A 23,098-nucleotide genomic window follows, 5' to 3' on the forward strand; every position below is an offset into this window, starting at 1 on the left:
GGTCAAAATGATTTGTAGGTGTGAGCACAAATTTGAGAGTTGTAATTTGGTAAACCAATGTAGAAGATGTCTGTTTGATCTGGTACTAAATATAGTTTCAGTTGCCTTGAATTGCATATAAATATAGGTCAGACCTACAGAACTGTTCTGATGAAAGCTTTGTTCAATAATCTGGTATTTAATTGGTAGCACAGTACTCTGTATTGGCAGGTCAGGGTTCCCTTCTCTCCACTGTCATTGCTCATGTAAATCTGGCCAGTTTTCTGTGTTACATTGGCCTTTTGCTCCGGTGAGACAGGAAAGGATACTTATGGCAAGTCCTTATGAGCCTTTTGAGGCTTTTTCTCAATTACTTCTCTATGAAAAACAAACCCCAAAAGTCACTGTGAAATGTTTTTTGGCTAGGCTTTGCTATAAAACTATTGTTTACTGGCCTTATAGTTTCATCTTAAGCACTTAAAATGATGTCTTATTTTGACAGAGTGTTTAACATATTGCATCCCAACTGAATGTGGTTGGTTTTCTTTTTTTTTTTCCTGCTTTAATTTCTGATGTAAGATGTTACATTTTTTGAGAAGTGACAACAACTCTCTGCTGCAGTTTTTTCTATGCAGATAACTAATACTGGGTATGAGCACAGAGAACTTTGCAGCAAGATGGTGGAGCATGCTTTATGCTGGCAGAGCTTCATGTTAGCTCTTGCCAAGGATCTGTGCTGACCCAGTGCAGTACTCGGGTTAGGCTAATACAATTTCTTTCCAAACAGGGCTTTTTAGTTCAGGCTGGCCACCATATTAACACAGTTACAAAGCTTTCCAGAAGCTTAGGGTGCTGGCAGGGAAACCTCACATCTGCTGTGGAGCTGGGGTAGAGCGAATCCCTGTCTGCCCAGTGTGGATGGGCTGATTGTGTTTAGTGAGCCTGACAAATCACTGCTTTCCATAACCTTGATGTTCTGCAGTTGCACCAAAGAGCAGAAGCTGGAGGAGAGCTTGCAGGGAGGCATGAAGGCTGTGAGCCAGTGGCTGAAGTGACAGAGGCAGTTTCATCCCTCTAATAAGTAGCTAATGAGGAGCCCACCTGCTTTTGGAGAAGCAGGGATTAATTTTGTGTGTGTTACTTAGGATGCAGTAACTGGAACACTTACTTGATGATGGGAAGATGTTTTTTCATATTCAAAAAGGGAGTCTTTTATGTTTGTGCTTGTTAGAGAAAGATTTCACTGGTCTTCCTGGTCTTAACTTTGATTAAAAAATAAAAAAAGACTGTAGATTTCAGTAATTGGTGGGATTTGCACATTGATGGAAGAGTAGACAGTTTTCAGGTAATGGTGACAAACCTTTTTCAGCCATACGCATTTTAATTAAAAAAGGCTCAATGTTCTTTACTCCATTAGCCAAGTTCTAGCCTCAGAAACCAATGAAGCTGTTCGTATGGTCTCATTCCTTAAACACTGTCACAGAGTAATAAATGTAGTAAGTCATAGCTATAGTTTTTGTATTGGATACTTTTATTCTTGTTGCTTCTAGATTTTAGATTTAGATATGTTTTGTTTTTTTTTTTTCCCCTGGCTAATTTTTAGACGTCTCCATCTCTTCCAAGCAACAACCCGCCCTCATTTTACTTAAAACTCTGAAGTTTTGAAACTTTACTTTTACAATTAGAAAAGTACTAATGTGGAGTTGCTGAGAGACTTGAGTTTGCTTTTCATCACAGTTCAAAATACAAAAATATCTTTTGGAGAGGAGAGAATAAATATCAAATACTTTTATAGTTCACAAAATGGCTTCAAAACATGTAGATAAGATCTCTTGTCATACATGAAAACTCTTTCTTGCTCACTGCTATTTGTGAGCAGTAGGTCAATGTATCTTCACTTCTAGGCTGAATCTGTACTAATCTTTTTAATCAAAAGCCAATGTTAGCTGCTAATATGCTCTAGGATAAGAAATTGCTGTTCTGGATGTCCATGTTTGGCTTGTAGGACAGAATAAACCCTAGGTAGTCTCTATTGTATTTTTGCATTTCATTTGCTGCTATTTAAAGTATAGGAAGAAAATTACAATTCTTAGCATACAGACACATAAGATGAAAGGGAATTGCAAGTACTGCATTTGGAAGATAAAGTCAAATTGGGGAGATCTGTAAGGGGCATGTGTGCTATTGAAGCTTGTAAATCCCTTGTCATGAAAGAGAGATTCTGGAACTTTGATAGAAGGTTATGGTTATTCCTTGCCGCTCATTTGCTTTCCAAATTTGTGCTGTTTTCTCTCTGCTTAGTAGGGAAGAAGGAAGTGCTAAGTGTAGAGTAAGTTGGATTTGAGTCCTTTAATTACAAGTCAGTTGCTTTGATTTACCAGCCAGAAGAGTGTGTTGAAGAGCTGTTGCATTAGTTGAAGCTAGCAAACCTCATGATGTGTATCAAGGGCTCAGAGGTGAACTGTGAGACAGAACTCTTAATTGTTTAGGAATCCACCCTATTTTATAGCTTCCTCAGAAAGCAGATCCTGTCTACCAATCTTGAGAGATTTTGAAAACAGGTGCATCTGTAAGAAGAGTTTTTTTTTTTTAAAACAATGCTGTATTACTGAAGACAGACAACTGTGTACATTTAGTGTTTAATAAAACTGTAACTGTTCTAGTTTTTACTGTACTTGGTTCTCATGAAAATAAAATGGAGTAGAAAGAATTGGAACAGAGTATTTCAAATAAGGTAGGTGAATATTTCCATGCCTTTTACATTAAAGCCCAAAGAAAAGAGTAATGCCATTCTGAACCAAAAATCAGTTAAGAAAGCGGTAGCTGTTCCTAGCCCTCAGTACAACAGAGTAAGGGGAGTGAAATGTTGAGCAGTGGCATTTGTCAGTGCTGCAAAAAGTGTCCCAGGTGTATTATATTTTATTGAAGGGTAATTTTAAGGGTATTTCTGAATATTTGTGTTAATATTATATATTTGATTAACAAAGGAAATACAGGATTTTTACAACTATTTGATACTCTATGTATATTAGGAGGATTTATAAAGTGTGTTTTCTGCTGAGCAGTACTTGGAAGGATTCTTCGTATAAATGAGTTGGCCTAAACTCTACTAAATCTATTTATTACTTTTGTGACTTGTGTCTTAGGCACTGAATAACTTAAGACTTGCTGCCTAAATTGGAAGTTTAACATTTTATAATGATAATTTGTCATGAAGTATTAGCAGTGATTTTAACTAGAAATATTTCTTACTGATTTTTTTTCTGAGTATTCGTTCTGCTTCATTTGTGTTGGTGGCTTATATAAGAAGAATTCAGTATCAAGTTTTTCTTGGGGAAAAAAAAGGTAGTATAACATCTAATACTCATTCACTGCTATCCTTCTCTTTCACATTTCAATACTTGTTCTTAATTTTCCTTTAATCCTATCCATTTAAAGTAAGATAGAGGAGCACCTCCCCTCCTACCCATTCATGTCTATTTTTAACAGCTGGAGTTGAAAAAGGCTGCTGCATTAGAAGCATTAATGTGTGTGTAAATAGCCCCTGTATGCATAACATCTTGACTCACCCCCCCCACCCCCCTGAAAAAAAAACCAAAAAAACTAAAAAGAAAAACTGTGTTAAAAAGTTCTTGTAAATTTAGCGTCAATCTGCATTTATGTATTCCTACTGTATTTAATTCTGAGTAACAGCTAAAGCTTACTTCATGTTGCTTCTGCATATTTCAGGCACAGCTGATGAGAGGACTCTCAGACAGTGTTCTGTCCTGGGGCAGAACTGTGTCACTCCAGTGTTGCTCCTTGGTTTTTTACTCTTCTTGAGCTGACACTTCCTCTTTCTTGAATTCTTTGCATCAGCGGCCATGCTCAGTGCTCCCTCCCATAGGCCAAGTAGTATATTTGTTCAAAATTTGGACTACTTCCTTGCTGTGAGCTAGCTGCTTACTGAGTAAAGCACTGGTGCTTGCATTTTATCGAAATGTAAGAGCATTTAATTTTCATGATGAAATAACATTTTGAAATGTCAGTGAAAAGGTCTAAACCAGAGGTATTCCTGTGGTCACCTCAGACTGTGACTGCTGCATGATAATTTGTTGATGAGTTTTGGATGTCAGCGAGGTGGAAGTTTTGGGTCATAAGTCACTGGCCAGATGGAATAATTTATTGTTGCTGCTTACTGTGTGAGCTTTGAAGATGATGATGTTGTTTGCAATTTCTAAATTACAGTCTTTTTAATAGCTTTTTGTCTTCCCATTAGACTTCTGGTAGTCAACTTCTCTGATATGGTATTTAAAAGTGCTTAAAAGTATAAATTTACCATTTCTAAATTGCAAATTGCAGATTAAATGGAAAAATTGGAAACTTAAGGTCTGAGGTTTTGTTTTTTTGGTTGTTGGGCTTGTTGGGTTTTATAGTAGTGCAAAATGAATGTTGAGACTTGAAAAGAACGAAAAAAGGAAGTTCATATGCCTTCTGCTCTTCAAGATCTATAGCGACAAATAGGAATTTCCTCTTCAGAGGAAAGAAAGATGAGACTGAAGCAATGAGTATAGCATATGAATCCATAGCAGGAGGTTTAAAGGTGACCCAAAAATGTTGATTGAATAAACATAATTCATTAATGTGTCTATAATATATAACCAAGTCAAATTAGATCCTCCTTGCGTACTTTCTGCACTGGAGTTGTCAATTTCTGTTTGCTAGACCTAAAAGCAGCAAAGGATGAAGATATCTGCTTGTTCTTGAGGGTAAGAAAACACAAAATTTGGAACCCTCTTTAGAGTCACATTGATACTGAAAATTATTTGGCCTAAGGAAAAATGCCCTTAGCTGCTGCTTGTTTCCTGTCTAATTGTCTTTCAGTATTTCCAAAAAGTATGATTGGTTTTGTTGGTGTAGAGTTAGTATATACTTTTACATTTCCTCTGTACAGTCTACAAGTATAAAGATGATGGGGTGAGGTGAGGGGAATTGACTTGCCTTATCAACCTGGTGAAAGTTGCTTTTCCTAAAACCCACTGTATCATAGTAGCACTTTCACTTCTGTGGCAGAGGAGTTTGGAGGTTTAGGTGGGATCCTAATTTTAGTGGTTGTTATTTGCTGTTCGATTCAGAGTCAGTGAAGACTCTCTCTTGCTGTTTTTAGTACTATTAATTGCATAACTATAATGTGATAGTTAGCCACTTGTCTTGAATAATATTTGAGAACACTTACCTTGCCTAATGTTTTCTTTACAAAGTGCGATGATGCATTTGGGCATGTGGGTCTTTTTCTAACAGAATGCTGAAGGTATTAAAATATTTTCTGTCAGTCAGTCGTCTTTTTGTGTTCCCTGTTAACTAACAAATTAATACTTTTTATTTCTAGCACTTTTCCTCTTTGGGAATTTCTAGTTCTCCAGTTGATGGATTGAATTTAGTAGTATTGAGTGGATTGAAGGAGGTAGCAAAATATTTCTGGTAATCACATTTCAAATTTTATTAGTACTGGTGATGTATGTACAAAAAACAAGCCACAGCAGTTTTGGAAATCTGATTTCTTGCATTAGCCCATGACTGCTCTTGGGTGAAGCCTGTTCTCTGTGAGCCTGCTGCTCCCTATATCTGCATGCAGATGTGCCAGCCTCTCCACTCAGCTGAACCCAGCTGAGTCCCATGGTACCTCCTTGCATTAAGGGCCTTTCTGTCTGGCAAAAAGGCTATTTGGGAGCATCCTGAAGTAGTGAGGCAGAGAAAACCTGGTTACTGAGTGATATCTTACTCTCTTCTAGTGAGTTGCCTATCACAAACAGCAATGTGACAAAGCTGGCAGTAAGAAAAAAGTTGAGGCTTGATACCAAAACAGATCTGGGTACAATAAGTCAATGAGCTTTCAATCTTTATGACTATTTTAGCAAATGTGTATTCAAAGTGAGCAAATGGCAAAGCAGTATGACTCAGCAGTGGCAGCTGGGATAGAGATGCCATCTGTAGTCTGAAACGGCATTCATAGTAGTGCGGAGTTGCGTGACAGCTAACTACGTGTAAGGTAGGTGGGCCCAGAGTGGTACGTGATATTCAGGCTGTGGAGTATCAGCAGTCAAGAGCAGATGTCCAGAGAGCACAAGTGATTCTAGGGCAGATCCAATATTGCTGCTGTGTAGACTATTATAGTGGTTTTCGGGCTTGGAGGGAGGTGTTGCATCCAGTTTTATCAGATGGCCATGGAAAGTCAGAGAGACCTATTGAGAGTGATGCTGAGAGAGAGCAGATGTGGATTCTTTTGGTACAGCTTTTTTTTTGGAAATGCTCTGCTACTGAGTCACAAAAGCGTTACTAGAGACAGAAAATATGCCAGTTGCAGTAAGAATCTGCTGTAACTGCCAGTTTGCAATTCCTGATTCCATCAGGATTAGAAAAGGATTGAGATTAGGTACCCAGGCAGATACTATCAGCATAGGTAACTACTGTATGGCCTGAAGGGTGGCACTGATAAGAGCTTTAAAAATGCAGAGGGCTAGTACTCATACTGACTGTTAAATTCAGTTGAGCTGTTCCTGTAGACACTGAACACAGTGGCTGGTTACAAGGGCAGTGTGCTGTAGAAACAGGTCTAGTTTTACAAAATATTATTGAACAAAAACAAAGGCTGTCTCTTGGAGCTTGCATATGTAATACTGTGTCTGCCAAGTTAACTGTGTGAAACTAATTTGCACTGGAAGATGAGTGTTTTGCATATAACTGAACTATATAAAGAACAAGACCAAGGTGTGATGGTGCATGGGCACCACAGTCACTCCTAGACAGAAAAGCTCTCTTAGAATCATAGAATAGTTAGGGCTGGAAAGGACCTTAAGATCATTAAGTTCCAGCCCCCCTGCCATGGCGGGGACACCTTGCAGTAAACCATGTCATCCAAGGCTCTGTCCAACCTGGCCTTGAACACTGCCAGCATTCACAACTTCACTGGGCAACCCATTCCAGTGCCTCACCACCCTTACAGTAAAGAACTTCTTCCTTACATCCAATCGAAACTTCCCCAGTTTAAATTTGAACCCATTACCCCTTGTCCTATCACTACAGTCCCTAATGAAGAGACCCTCCCCAGCATCTCTATAGGCTCCCTTCAGATACTCGAAGGCTGCTATGAGGTCTCCACGCAGCCTTCTCTTCTCCGGGCTGAACAGCCCCAACTTCCTCAGCCTGTCTTCATACAGGAGGTGCTCCAGTCCCCTGATCATCCTCGTGGCCCTTCTCTGGACTTGTTCCAACAGTTCCATGTCCTTCTTATGTTGAGGCCACCAGAACTGCACACAGTACTCCAGCTGAGGTCTCACAAGAGCAGAGCAGAGGGGCAGGATCACCTCCTTTGACTTGCTGGTCACTCTCCTTTTGATGCAGCCCAGGATACAGTTGGCTTTCTGGGCTGCGAGCGCACACTGAAGCCAGCTCATGTTAAGTTTCTCATTGACCTGCATCCCGAAGTCCTTCTCTGCAGGGCTGCTCTGAATCTCTTCTCTGCTGAACCTGTAGCTGTGCCTGGGGTTGCTCCAACCCAGGTGTAGGACCTTGCACTCGGCATGGTTAAACTTCATGAGGTTGGCATCAGCCCACCTCACAAGTGTGTCAAGCTCCCTCTGGATGGCATTCCTTCCCTCCAGCTTGGTGTCATTGTCAAACTTGCTGAGGGCACACTCAATCCCGCTGTCCATGTCAGTGACAAAGATGTTGAACAAGACCGGTCCCAACACCGATCCCTGGGGGACACCACTCGTTACTGGTCTCCAGCCGGACATTGAGCCATTGACCACAACTCTTTGTGTGCGGCCATCCAGCCAATTCTTTATCCACCGAGTGGTTCCCCTATCAAATTGATGTCTCTCCAATTTAGATAGAAGGATGTTGTGTGGGACAGTGTCGAACGCTTTGCACAAGTCCAGGTAGATGACATCATCTGCTCTGCCCCTGTCCACCAGTTTCATAGCCCCATCATAGAAGGCCACCAAATTGGTCAGGCAGGATTTCCCCTTAGTGAAGCCATGCTGGCTGTCACCAAGCACCTTGTTGTTTTTCATGTGCCTTAACATGTCTTCCAGGAGAATCTGCGCCAAGATTTGCTACCAAAGGACAGACTGGTCACTGTTGAGTTGTGTGACTTCCATGAAATCTGATATGTGGGCATTAAACATGTGTAAACATTACAATGAGTTGTCTTGTATGAGAAGGTGATGACAATGTGTTTCTCTGTTCTTCAGCTAATCAAAAACATGTGCTGAAGTTGGTCTTTTTCAGTTCCTTTTGACCTGTAGCTGCTAGGAGATGCAGGCAGTGTAAGACTGCAGAGTAAAGCTTGTTGGCCTTTCAATTTGGCTAGGGGTTTTTAGTAGGCTGTTTGTGCTCAAACTCAGTATCAGGGTAGCTATACTTAAAATCTCTCTCTAAAGAGCAGTTGCAGCTTGTTAGCTACCTAAAACACTTGTGCTTTTGCCAGGTCAGCCATTCTGACTCTTAAGTAGTTGCTGGCAACTTAGATAAGTGGGTTGCTTTACTTGTTTATTTAATTTGTTTAGCATTAGTATTATTAATATTTCTAATGACCTATGGGCAGACAAAAGCAGGAAACTAGCCAGCCAGCTTGGCCATGCTTGACACTCAGAGCTTTATTGTCTCCCTTTGCACACATCTGCCTTATTCCTTATTCTAGCAGCGGACTTTTATAATCTTTTTTTTTTTTTTTTGGTGCTTGTTTGACCGCTCAGTCTTCCTGACTGTTAACCCTCTGGGTTGTTTTAACCAGCTAAACCACAGGAAAACAAATCCAACCACAAAGGAATAGGGTTCTGACAGTCACTGCCATGAGTTCTGTTGAGTTGAATTGGCTAGCTTTCTGTAAGTGGGCATAAGGAGTGAATGGTTACAAAAATAAGTTTTGTTCTGTGAAAACAGAGAGAAAGGAAGTGAAAGTGGATGGCAGCCAAAGCAATGGGCTCTAAAGAGTCTTTTCAGCAGTACTGTGAATAGATAAGGGTGAGGGAGAAGACACATTTGTCAAGGGCAGAGAGGAGATGCTGAAGTGATTGGGTTAAGGGAGATGAAAGCTGGAAGAGAGTTATACAGAAAGTCTGTCTCAGAGAAGCTTTTTAGTTACTCTTCAAAAATCAGGCATAGGTGGAGTGAAAGAAGAAGAGGCTTGAATGCAGATGTGAACGATGGATGATGGTGTCTGTAATGCTTGAGAAAAGAGGTGCTGAATTGAGATCAAGGTTGGAGTGAAAGAGTAAAAGGGTTCTGACTGTGTTGTGCTGCTTATGAAAGCCAAATGTTGTCAGAAGGGCAGGCAGGTTCCGTTTAGGCAGAAGGAGACCACTTTAGATCAGTCGGTCCTGTGGAGAAAATGTTTGCAAATGCATTTGTAGATGAGGATGCCCAGAGATGAGGTGCAGACGAGAAGACCTGTAGTCCATCCTTGTCCCTTTGAAGTGTATGCAAATATTCACAATTACAGGGATCAAAGGAGGACAGAACTTAGCCATGCCAGTAGGGGACATAAATTTGTATATGATCTTAAACCAGCAATTCTCAACAGTCTGTACCTGTCACTTCGTGTTCCTTATGAAATTGTGGTTGACCTACTGATATGTGGTTTGAACAAATTATTTCTCTTTTTCCACCGTCTCATACTTTTGTGGGGTGGATTGTGATACGGCAAAACCTTGGGGGATGGTGGGGAACTTTTGGTCACATCTCAAGGCTGTTATTATAAGTTTCGAATATCCTGTGGTACTAAAGTGCTTCACTTTAAAATCAGCAATTTTTTTATTATGCTTGTTGCTTTATTCAATGCATCCAGATTATGTGTTGGTTATTAAATATTGATTTTTATACAGTATTAAACATTTTTATGCCTTTTTTGGCTTTTGGTCTTTGAAGTATTTTCTTCTGACTATCGCTGTGTGTTCTGTAGTTGAACTTCAAGATGATAAGTTGGTAATGCGGAGCCAGTTTGTAGCTTTCTTCAATAATACAGAAAAATAAGAAATGCTCAGAGAAGGCTGCTTCTTTTTGTAGAATGGTTGGGTGTGTTGTTTTTTCTTTTTTGTGTATATATAGTAATAATTAATGCAAGCATCAGGACACACACTGCCCACTGAAACAATTCAAATTGATTCTCCTGGCTTTAAAAAAGCATGAACTCTTCAGATGTTTCCTCCATCCATGAGGTTTTTGTTTTCAGATGAGATATAGTATGAATTTTAACTTGACTGATATTTTATAGAAGCTTACCCTGCTGCTGTCTCTCTCCTTTCACTTGCAAACCGCTCCTTTGTAGGGTAGTAGTATGCCAAAAAAATGAATACTTTGTCATATACACATTTCTGTGAATACACGAGCAAAGGATGACTGAGAGGACGTATGGGCATGTAATGTTTGCACAAGTTCTAGTTGAATGTGTAAATGCCTTGTCTAGTTTGAAAAGAGAAGCTAGTGCAAGTGTAAGATTTTTTTTTTCCTTCTTCCTTTCTTTTTCCCCTAGATATGAGGAGTACAGAACATACTTCATTCCTCTGACGAGTGAATTATCAAATGCAGCATCTTTCCTAGAGTCTAGTTTGATTGCAGCTTCAGTTACTAAGCTCTGAAATCCTGCTTAAGGAAAAAAAACATAGTTGCTAGGGGGTATATGCATTTTTGGTTGACAATGACCAAGTAAACTAGGGCATTTATATCTTTTTATTTTATCACATCAGGAGTATATCTGCATTGTTAACACATTCTCAGAGCTGTGTATAGCTGTTTCCTCAGAGAGACCAATATACGCTTCCCTGCACTTGTCAGTCAGTGATTGCATGTGGTAGGGTGATGGGGAGTTACCGGCGCAAGCCTTCAGATAGGCTGCTTACAACAATGCATATTCAGGACATGATTTCTTTAGACTTCTTCACTACTGATTTGCCTTCTAGTCCTCCTGTTACTCATTCTCTCTTGTTCTCTTCCATTCATTATATTATTTGCAGTGTCCCATTTTTGCCCTCTGAGATAAATTAGCCTCATAATTACAACAAATAGTTACGTTTTTATTTTGCTGTATATCTTATACATTTCCATCTTATTCAGTACAATGTGTCGGTCCAAGACCCTGATTTTATACTCTTTTCTATTCACTGGCAAAACTGTAGGTCTGCTTTCCCAAAATACTGTCCTAGTGGCATGTGACATAACTGAGCCAAAGCTGCTCATTAGTGTTTTTCAGCTGGTACCAGTGATCCTGTCCATCCTCTGTGCTCTCTCCTTATCCACCAAATATCCGTAGTAGCCATAGCATCCTGTGGCAAGGAGTTCCATAGCTTAACACTGTGCTGTTTAATTTGACCGTGACATACAAGACCCTGTAATGTTTTCACAAACACACACAAAAAGTGGTTGATCTCTATTCTTCTCGTGCTGCTAAATACACACCCGCCTTACTTCTTGTGTCATCTCTGGCTGAAAAATTCTATCTTTTAAGTTATCTCTAATACTTTCAGCATCCTATGATCATCCTTATTGGATGTTCTCTAAGCCTTTTTAATTTCTTCTATATCCTTAGGAAATGGAAAACCAGAACCACACATAATGTCTGGATGTAGCTTATAATGTTGCAAAGAAATGTTCAGTATTCTTGTCTAAATTTCTTTCCTGATAAAATCTGACTTTTGAATTATTTTATAACTACTATTTAGCATAAGGGGATGTTTTAATGAAAATACCAATTCTTAAAATCTTAAGACTGACTGGCAAACATCTGCTCAGAGACTATTAGTGGTATGCTGTCAGTGTCTACCAGGACAGTTTTCAGCTGTAGTTTTTTTTTGTACTTGATTTCTGTGCAATGTATAACATAAAGGGATAAAAGTTCACTTGTGCGCTGAAATGATAAGATTGTAGGAATCGTGCTTCTCTAGTTTTCTTACCCCCTTACTTTGGGCACAGTGTGCCTACAGGACATGGGCAGGTGGTTGGCCTCAAAATACTAAAACCTCACAGCGTGATGTAGGATTGATCTAACTTTCAAGCTTATCTATTACACCCATTTCACAAAGTCACCCCAATGAGAATGTTTCTCCATGTAAGAAGTGGAGAGATTAAATACAACTTGAATCTGTTAGAAAAATACTGTAATACAGGTAAGTATTCTTGTAGTAGTTACCTCTATTGAAACTCAGGTGCAGATAAATAAAAATACAAGTTTCAAGTCCTCAAGTTCAGTTCCCTGGGGAGACACAAAATAACGTTTTCTTTGTTAAGTTGTAGAAATACAGTTCTGATTGTAAATATGCCTATCCTAAACCAGTGATTTCTTGCTAGAATTTTACATGCCTATTGCAGTTTTTCTGGAGAGGTTTGTTTTGTTTTTTGTTTGGTTTTGGTTGGTTTTTCGTTTTGTTTGGTTTCTTTATTGCTCAAATAAAACTAAATTTGATGACATATCAGTAGGCTTTGTCCAAAATGATGTGATGACCTGTTTATTCATCAGAGGTCTTGTTAAGGACTAAATGGGAGAGAAGACACATTATTTGCTTACGATTTGTGCATGTAAAAACATTTAATGGTTTCAACATCAGTGTGGGTGACTGAGCACTGGCATGGCTTGTCGAAGTTAGTTGTGGAATCTCCATCCTTGGAGGTAACTAAAAAACTGTCTGGACATGGTCTTGGACAACTGTCTGTAGGTGGCCCTGCCTGAGCAGATGGGTTGGGCCAGATGTCCTGAGCAGGTCCTCTCCAAACTCGACTGTACTCTGATCTGTAGATGTGGGCCAGTACATCTGCAATCTGTTATTTGTTGGTCTGTATCTCAGAAGGTCTTCTTTTAAATTGGGTAGCTTGCCTGTTTCCTGTGGGTCTAGTCTTCCTTTCGTCAGAATATTGCTGGATTGCATGAAAAGATATGCCAGATATTAAAATGCTTATGACTATTTTCTTACTATGAAATGGGAAACTAGAGCAGTAGCTGCAGGTCTGATAGAAAAGGATTAGGCTTTTAGTCCAGCAGTGCCTGTGTGTGTGAAGACGTATTTTTGCTCTCAATATTGCACGTTACCCTTCTCATTCATGTGACTGAATTCTGCAATTCACTGCTAGCTTAATTCTTCTTGTACCTTGATGTTGTTTCTTGAAAGATCTCTTCTGAGAGGTTTTTGTCATCCTCCTATGACTCTGGATTTATACACCATGACCGAACTCTTCAATCATCTCTCCACCTTCTAGGACTTAACCTCCTTCTGTGGCTTCAGAAGTGACCTTTTGTAACAGCTTGTCATTTTTGACATCAGAGCATTTTCCATTTCTTTGCATTTAATTTGATCCTCCTTTTGCATGACCATTTAAAATTTTACACACAGTCTTATGCTCACCTCCCCCTAGGAAGTCCTCAGCTTTCATGTTCACTGTATTCCTTTTGAGCTCTTTGTTCCGCTGTTCCTTAAGTTTCTTTTACAGTTGAGTCTACATAATTTAAACACAGTTCCCTCATTTCCTCGTTTGTGTAGCTTCTGTAGTTATGCTGTGGTAAATTGGATTATTTGCTGCCTTTAAATGAGACTCCCTTTTCAGAATGGTTGCTCCTACTGTCCAGCTGGCAATTCATGCTTTTGACGGGCCTTAGAACAAACTTTAAATAACGTGTTTTTTCCCTTGTTATATGTTTAAACTGTCAAAATTGTAATAGGGTAGCTAGTGTAGTTGTTAGGCCAGGCTTTGTCTTTGAATTGGTGATATGATTAGCAGAGATAAAAGTTTAGCTATAAATTTTCTTATTCTAATTGTTTTGTGTGTTTTTTTTTGGTGTGGTTTTTTGTTTGTTTGTTTTTTTTTTAGGTTACAAAATAACATAGCACTCTCAATCTGTAGAAAACTGAGATTTAATGTAGTGGTTGTAGGACTGTCTTCAGCACTCCTGCTAAGTTTAATCACATTTTTATCCATTAACTTTTAACAGCATGTTGTGAGACTGTTTAGGAGAAATGCCAGAGACTGTGATACCTACATAACATTTTCTATAAATAAGCACTAACAGTGTCTTGGAAAAAGGTGTTGTTTTCAGAAGCAGCATTGTAAGACCATATATCCATAAATAATCAAAGTGATGATTAATTTCATTTTGGAGCTCTCAATCATGTCCTTGAAGTCAGAGAATTTGCTTGCCAGTGTTTTAGTTACTATTGGGATAGTCACGAAATTATTTATTAATCTTGAGTACATGGTTCCTCTTCTCATACCCCCAGTTATTTGTATTCAAATGGTATAACTTCTTGTCACCAGTGCAACTGGTCAGAAGTCTGCTCAGTGCACTGAAGGAATAATAAACCTTGCAGCCCATGAGCTGAAATATGAAATAGCTTTGGTGTTTTGTGGATGTTGACACCTGTATAGTAATGAAGATCTATTAATAATTTTGTGAGATTGTTGAATCTCTTTGTGCTTTAAGAAACATCTTGTGAGCTGAAATGGAAACTGCCTTGGTAGCTTCACTAACATGAAATATTGAAATGTTTCCTGTTGCCTGTCAATATGAAGATTTGTGAAATCAGAGATGAAGAAGCCTTTTTCAAGCCTGGCATAGAAGGAAGGAACCTAATTTAATAAAGAAATCTAATAATTTGTATGGCCAGGTAGACCACATCTAATAGTGAATCTTCATGCTTTCTTAAAAAAGGAGTGGTTTCATCTACTTCTTTTTCTGAAAAGTTTACGTTTATAGGGATATTTAGAGTATTCAGGTGTTCTAACAGCACCAACAAAAGCCCTACAATGAAAACAAAATAAGGCTAATTTAGGAATAATCAGCCATATTTTCTATTAAGCTGTTGGTGTTACAGACCATTGGTGTTTTGGATGAGATTTGAAGTTCCATGTGCAGGTTAATATGCAAAAGCAATTGCTAAAACATTCTAATAGTGGGAAAGGGGCTAGAAAAATATTTAAAAGGTATTTCTAGGTAATTGAGTTTATTTGGCTTTTATTGCTCTTAACTATAATCAGTTGAGTTTTGAATTCTAGTACTACAAAATAAGATGCCACTGTGAAGAAGATAGTGTATTTTTAGTTTTAGTATGACTTCTCCCCATAGTGAAGGAGAATCTGTCATTTTCCTTAAGTGCAGCTTTTTTCATGGGTATTTAAAAAATGAACAACAAAAAACCCAAACAAAAACCCACCACAAACTGTCTCTGACCTTCTGCCTTTTTGGATGCTGTAGGTTAAGTAAGGTTATTTCAGAGTTACATTTCAACTGGTAACACCGAACATAAGCATTTTAACGTAGGTCATTAAAATTTATTCTCCAAATGCATTAACAGCAACTCATAGTATATTCTTTATAGGTGTCTTAAAACACCTTGATAACAGAGCATTAAAATGCTCATAACAAAAATAATGTAGTACCTTTAGAAGATGAACACATCTTGTGCTTTGAGGCATGCTGTGATAGAAACAGGTAAATTAATGTGGTAGGTGGGCGATTTTAAAAGCAGGACCTGTTCTGTATATATGACTGACAAGAGACCTGCTATAGCACCTTTATGCTCTCCAAGCTTTGAATTCACCAATCAGTGTGAGGAGAAAAATTAAATTTTCACAGGACTTTTACCTGACATCCCAGGTAAATGTGATTTTGTACTGTGTTCTTACTATGGACCTATCTACTTTGATAGATTTAGAGCTAGTCATTATGCTTTTACAGCAGGTGGTGGAGGAAAATAAAAGCATGCTGTTGAATAAAAGGAGCAGATTGTTCCAACTAGTCATTTCAGCTGAGTGAGAAAAACTGTTTCGTTCCTGGTATGACACCTTCATACATATGAGGTCTAAAGTAACCATTGGTAACTGAGCCTTGTGTAAGGATAAAGTTGTGATGTAGAAAGTTTTGTTGTGTGCTGGTAGTTCTTCTCTCATGCTGAATGTTTTTTCTCCTGTATTGGTGATCTGCTTGCTCTTAGCAGACAAATTTTTGGGCTTATAACCAGCTCCTTAAAATTAAGGAGTGTGAAATTTAAGATGTTACTAGTGTATTTTACATAACACTGGAAATAATTGGATGCAAGAACAGATCTTGGCAATAAACTGAAAGGTTGTGTTCTTTCAACTGTTCTGCTATACATGCCATTCTATGGATGAAAAAAAATTCTTTGCAATGTTACATGTTATAAAAATGAAGAAAACTTCTAAAATCAATTTTTTTCAGAAACCTAATGAGGTACTAGAATTTTCCTTCTCTCTCTCTACCCCTACCCCAAATCCAGAAGGTGCAGTTTTCTTCCATTGCTTTCCCTTATTAGTTTCTGAAACTTTGTGCCAGATTTTGAGAATGTGGGAGTTCTAGTGGATATTGTTATTATAGGAGACTTAAAAATAAGTGCCAAGTTCCTGTTGCTGCATATAATTTGTTACACTATTTTTTTCTTGATACTATTTTTTCTTTATTTTTAATTTTGTAGAAAGTGTGCCATAAGCCAAAGAAATATATTCTTTGGATTTACAAAAGAGAATGCTACCCATTCCCTTCTCCTACTCTGATGCTAAAAGTAACTTTTTTTTTTTTTTTTAAAGATGGTATAAAGCGTGGCCAGTAAATGTGTGCTGTTCTTCATCAGCTACTTTTATCAATAGGTGTTTAAGTTACCACAATTTAGTAGTTTTCTGAATGCCTTGAATTTTTTTTTTTTTATGCTATCACTTTTTTGAGTGTATTTGAAAGAGCACTGGAGTTGTTAAGGTCTAATTAAATACAAAAGGTGACATAGATATGTTATGGATACCTTAAATTTCATGTAATACTGGTGTGCAACTGTTTATATTCTAAACAGTAAGCGTGACATGATTTCTAGTAAGTGTGAGAACACATTAATTGTTAATTTGTTAAAAATCTGTATCGGTGTTCCTGCCTGTCCTGAGCTGATAAATTGAGAGGCCAGCATAAAGTTGTTGTATGCATTCAGTTATCAGTGGAAGTTGCTGACACATGCTTCCCTTAGTCTTAAGCTTATTTATAATTTAACCTGGTGGGGGAAAATCTGTTCAGCTCTTTGTTTCTGGGTTGGTATGAAAGGATGTAGGGTAAATTGGAATCACAGAGCAGTGTCAGTTCTGAATCTTGCTGCTGAGGACATATCATGGTAACATTTTAAAAAATGTAATTTGTCTTTAAATTCAAGCATCTTCAAATAGCTTTTCAGAGGTATTATTGGGTTTGCATGGGAAGGTTTTGATAGTTGTGGTGGTGGTGGGGGAGTGGAGGTACAAGAGTGGCTTCTGTGAGATGCTGCTACAAGCTTCCCCTCTGTCCAATGGAGCAAATGCCAGATGGCTCCAAGGCAGACCTGCTGCTGGCCAAGGCTGAGCCATCAGCCATGGTGGTAGCACCTCTGGGATAACATATTTAAGAAGGTGAAAAAACCCAGAACTGCACAACTTCAACCAGACACAGGAGTAGAGTGTGTGAGAGAAACAGCTCTGCAGAATCCAAGGTCAGTGCAGAAGGAGGGCAGTAGGTGCTCCAGGCAGCAGAGCAGACATTCCCCTGCAGCCCATGGTGCAGCCCATAGTGAGGCAGCTGAGCCCCTGCAGCCCATAGAGGTTCCACAGTGGGGCAGATATCACCTTTGGGCATCCCCAGTGCTAGAGCAGGGGGATGCCCAAAGGAGGGTGTGAGCCCATGGGAAACCCACACTGGAGCAATTTTGCTGGCAGGACCTGTGGCCCACAGTTCATGAAGAACTGCAGCCTGTGGGAAGGACTTAAGTTGAAGAAGTTAGTGGTGGACTGCCTCCTGTGGGAGGGACCCCATGCTGGAGCAGAGGAAGAGTGTGAAGAGCCTTCCCCGTGAGGGGGAAGGAGCAGCAGAGACTATGTGTGATAACTGACTGAAACCTTAATTTCCTGACCTCCTGTACTGCTTGGGAGGAGGAGGTAGAGAATCTGGGAGTGAAACTGAGCCTGGAAAGCAGGGGAGGGGTGGGTAGAAGGTGCTTGAAAATTACTTTTTATTTCTCATTATCCTACTCTGATTTGATTTGTAATAGGTTAATTTCCCCAAGTCGATTCTGTGCTGCCAGTGACAGTAATTGGCGGATTATCTTCCTATCCTTATCTCAATCCATGGACCTTTCATATATTCTCTTTCCCTGTCCAGCTGAGGAGGGGAGTGGTAGAGCAGCTTTGGCGGGCACCTGGCGTTCAGCCAGGGTCAGGCCACCACGATAGGTGATCTGTAAACCTTGACTACAAGATCTTTATTAAGTTTATTAATCTTTGGGATTTAAGATTAATTTGAAGAATAAATTTAGTTTAAACTTAATGACCTTATTTAGTGGAGTTTTAATTTCTGAGTTCAGCCTTGGATGTTAATATCTATCTTTTTATAATGAACATTTAAGATTCTTTATCTTTCATAAATGAAAATGGACATGTAGGCAATTTTTGAAGCTAGCATGATTTATCACTTATCTTTTAGAAGAATATCAAGTGGAATGTGTGAGAGTTCTATGTGTGTTTAAGCTGAAGTTAGTAACATAGCGAAGCTTATGGGGAAAGGAAATGGAAACAGTGAATTGCTAATTTGCTTGTTTTCTGTTGAATATAAACATTTCCCAAATAGTTCCCCAGCAACTGAACAAACTTGATTGACCCAAAATAAAGTTAGCAGTTTGACAAAATGATCATACAGGCTTAAGAAATCCCTTCTGTCCTCCTACCTTACAATTCCAGCTGTTGATAGGGTGTTTATTTCTGATGGACTACCTGGTATTTTTTTTAAATTAATTGTGTATGCTGCCACCACCAGGGGTGTGGCAGGTCATGGCTCTGGTTGGTGCTGCCCCTCAGCAGAGCATGCTGCTTGTCTCCGTCCAGCACTTCTGTGCCATGTCCTGATGGCAGCATAATTTGAAGGGAGGAGGTAATGGCTGCCTTGCGTGCTGGTCTCCAAGGTCACGTCAGGCTGTTGAGGTTGGACCAGTCTGATTCGTTGCTTTGCTGCTGCTGCCACCTTTTTTTCTGAAACATGATACTAGAAATTTAAGGTAAACATGGATTTAGGTAGTGCAATGGCCAAGATCATTTGAATGTCAGTGCTCTGTGTTTCCAGCTGACAGGTTGAGCAGAGGTGCACAAATTGCAGCATGGTATGTGTGTTGGTAGGTATGCACAAATTCCAGCAGCAAGATAGCGTTGAAGATAGATTGCATCCAGTAGCTGTAGCTAGCTAAAGGAACATGCTGCCGATACTACCAGCCACATAAGTTAGGTGAAGTACTTTTGACTGAGTTTTGGAGGAAGTTAGAAATGCCTGAGTTGGAGACTTCTAGCTTGTCATTTGTAAGATATTACCAGGCTGTTGTCAAAATGTTGGGTGACAAGATAGGAATCTGTATTTCTGTTCAGCTGCTGATCCTGATTTGAAGGTACTAAAAGTTCATGAAGCCCAATTCAGTTTCTTCCCTGAACATTATTACATTACTGTGGAAAGTGACCCAGTAGCTGACTGTGGGTGCTACTAACTCTTGACTTACAGTGTACTTCTGTCAGATGTGATTTTTATGTTTGAGTGGTTAGAGGTTAATTTAAAATATGTATAGTTTTGAACAAATGACTGGGAACAAAATATATCACTGCAGGTTCCACCCACCCACCATCTCCTCTCCTTGTGTTTTCCACACTGCATGTTACACTTAGGTTTGTCTCTTAGTACCCAGAGTTACCAAAATAGTGCGCAGGAGGTCAGCTGTTAAACAGAGAAGGGGGGATCCAAATTTGCTCATGTTTTAAGTCATAAGTAGTCTGCAGAGATTTAAAATGCTTAGTCTATCTCATTGTGTTATGCTGGATAAATCACTACAGCATTGGTGCTTACTTGCCTTGTCTTGCCTTGAAATGTCATGACAGGTTGCTGAGAGGAGGTGGTGTGCTTCATGAGAGGAAGCCATTGGTCTAAGCAGTTACATGGTGGATTTTGTAGTGGGTCAATAATCTGTCTGATAAACTTTGCTCAAGTGCATGCAATAGATGGACACTTGCTTGTTCTCCACATGATGTGCTGCTACACACAAGGAGATTCTGGTTGCTTGCTGTGTATTAATAGGCACGTTATTATTGCTAATCAGAAGCCTGATAACTAAAATTAATAGTGGGCACAAAGATGAGCAATTAAGCACATTCATCTTCCAAATGAGTCTGGAAGATTCATTGGTAGTTTAAATTTATATACTGAGGACACTTAAACCATTAAAAAGGGTAATGGGTGCCCCACAGGCATGTGCTTCAAAGCCATATGTCATTTTGGTGCTGGGACAGCAGACAGTGATAACTTCCCTTTAAGGGAAACTGCTATTCATTTATCAATTAAGTGTTGAGGGAAATGTTCACTTTTGCTGTAGAGTGATCATAGCAGTGTATTCTAAGTTATGTCAAACCTCAAGATTTATGTTCTAAGCCTTTCCGGCTTGATTATAATAGATGTTAATTAGAAAAGCCTCAGTGGTAACAAGGCATTGGAGTTGGGACTTCTTAAAGGCATATGTGTTTCTTTGATGCACAAGTATTTCTCTTCTTGTGTCATGCAGTCTTTGACAGTGATACTAATGTAGTAACTGGCTTAGTACACACTGACATGTTGGGGCTTTTTTGTTGTTGACACTGTGCTTGTGTTGTCATAGGGCAGCATTTGAGAAAGTTTTGCTAAGATCGAACTGCATATGAAGTCTTCAGGTTTTATGGCACAAGTGTTTAGCAGAAGTGTTGCTACACTATGCAGCGTATAGTGTACAGTGTACGGTTTTTGTTCTCTCCTGGTGGTGTCCTTGCCAGCCAAAACAGTGGTTTACAGAGAGTGTACAGAGAGTGTACGCTGGAGTGACAGAGAATGAGTATTTGGCAATTTTTTTTTGCTGAAGTAGAATTAGCTAAAACTTGGGTTTTGTCATTTATTCAAAATAACAGATTCTGATGTAGAAATTCTGATGTAGAACTCTGGGAATTGAGTTGTTTCTAATTGATGATGGAATATAATCTCAGTTTGGGACACAGTCTAGATTTGCTGATGAAGTTTAGTGAAAGGGACATCCACTTCCCCAAATATGAGCACTGTTTTTACAAACTCTCTTCCTGTTATGTGACATTTGAATATTACATTTTGGGCAGGTAAAAAGTATTTTTATCCTCAGTTTGGTGACATACATTCCTATTCCTCCTTTCCTTATTCTTTGGCCTGTCCTAGTTTTAGGTTGTGTATGTCTTGTACAGAGAGCAGAAATGAGCACAGGCTGTAGTTCTTCAGTCTCCAATCCTTTTCCCACCTCCAGCCCGTTCTCCTCTGGGGTATCCTGTGGGCTGGTGAGAGCCTGGCAGGCAGAGGAGGGTGTTTTCAGTTGATGCAGTGGCAGTGACTCATCTTATGGTGACACTCTAGAATTTATCATAATGAGGGTTTTTGTTTGTTCTTGGGACTTGCAGCACTCGCCCCATATTTTGTATTAGAAAGATAATAGAGTGAACACAAATGCTCCTGTTACTCTAGAAGTGTCTTCTTAACAAGAAGAATTTTTGTTGTAACAACAGCTGTTGATTGGATTGTTATGCTGTAAGTACTGACAACAAGAAAAGGGTACAAGAAGTATCTCACCTGATTTCTAATAGTTGTTTATAAGCTAATTCTTGAGTTTTTACATAACTTCTCTCAATTAGAAAGATACTGCCTAAATAAAGATGAATGCACTGTATTTTCTCTTTCACTCTGTCCTGGTCTTGCCTTTATTTTTGATCAGGACAACTGTGTGCTGTGATTTTGATAACACATGCTACAGAGTTGTATGCATGACATCTCTATTTTCTTGTGTTTATGCTCTACTTCTTCTTTGTCTGGGCTCTTTTGATTCCTTTGTTTCTTCTCTCTCAAACCTTGATCTCTTTCTGTGATCATCATGTTTTGTGCTCTTTTTTCTACAGCCTAGTTAATTGTCTTTAGTTAAGAATCCAATTAAAAAAAGTACTGAATGAGACAGGGCAGGCATTACTGTGTTACATGGGAATGTGGGTGTTTTATTTTCCTCCTTCCCTCATTCTTTACATTTCTCCCATCCTTCTTTCTTCCTGTTACTTCTCCTCACAACTTTAGTTGCAAGGTTTTCTTATTCGTTGTTTGTGTGACCCTGAAAAAGTGTTTTTCATTTTTCTTGTTATGCTAGATTGATTTAATAGAACAAGATTATCCATTTCATTCTGCAGCAATTATTTCATTTCTAAGTAATTTTAATTATTTCGTCTCACTGTTTTTATTTTGGGCACAGTATTTATCCTTGTTGTTGGTATTTGGACTACTTATGCGTGCAGTGCATCCGAGTTGTTGATTTTCCACTTTATTTATTTATTTTTTGAGCTCAGTCCATTATTTTCTGTTTCCCTCTTGATTTAAGTAGCATGTTGCTTTTTGTCACACAGACAGTGGCCCAGGTTTCACTTGTACTGTGTGACTCGGCCTGTAATCTCATGCTCTGACAGAAGGTGGTTTTTAGGGAAACTGGTTGTGTGAAGCAGAGACATTTCAAAGAGAGGGGAATGCTGATGGGTGAGCTGCTTGTGAACTGTACCACAGGCTGCATGGGCTCCGTAGTTGTGTTATGTGCCCAAAAGGAATACCTCTGCTTGATTCTTAGAAGGGGTCTTCTTTTAAATAAACTAATAACAAGTTTCTTCTCTAGGAGGATGTACCTTTGATGATGGTCCTGGACCCTGTGACTACCACCAAGACTTGTATGATGACTTCGACTGGGTGCATGTCAGTGCTCAAGAGCTTCACTATTTACCACCTGAGATGCCTCAAGGTGAGAAACTCTAGGTACTGAAGGGATGAGTTTATTAGGAAACTCAGAGCCCCACTGAATATGGCCTCAAGGTCGCACTCTGTGATCTCCACTTTAACCTTGATAATGGAGGTTATAAAAAGAAACAACGATTATAAAAATAACAATCCTGGTAACGGAATAATTTTCTCAGATCAAATCCCCCTTTAAAGTTTGGGGGCATAGGGAAGGGAGAAAGGAAGCCATAACCTCTTCAATTCCATTATTCAGGTATGCATTAAAAGAAATGGTGAAAAAAAAGGATACAT

The 23,098-nt window shown here is 39.1% G+C and overlaps 1 protein-coding gene across 13 annotated transcripts in view; it reads left to right on the forward strand.

Annotated features, from left to right (window-relative positions):
• PTPRK (protein tyrosine phosphatase receptor type K) overlaps positions 1-23,098 on the forward strand; it is a 396,766-nt gene that overhangs the window by 65,403 nt on the left and 308,265 nt on the right. For all 13 annotated transcript variants that reach the window (XM_062632339.1, XM_062632343.1, XM_062632342.1 and 10 more), the window contains exon 2: positions 22,689-22,811. In XM_062632339.1, the coding sequence (XP_062488323.1) occupies positions 22,689-22,811 (123 nt within the window). The remainder of the gene's footprint in view (positions 1-22,688; positions 22,812-23,098) is intronic.

Source organism: Pezoporus occidentalis, unplaced genomic scaffold (assembly GCF_034315485.1).
Source record: "Pezoporus occidentalis ecotype Australia unplaced genomic scaffold, CSIRO_AGI_Poc_V1 ctg39, whole genome shotgun sequence".
Classification (NCBI taxonomy): domain Eukaryota; kingdom Metazoa; phylum Chordata; class Aves; order Psittaciformes; family Psittacidae; genus Pezoporus; species Pezoporus occidentalis.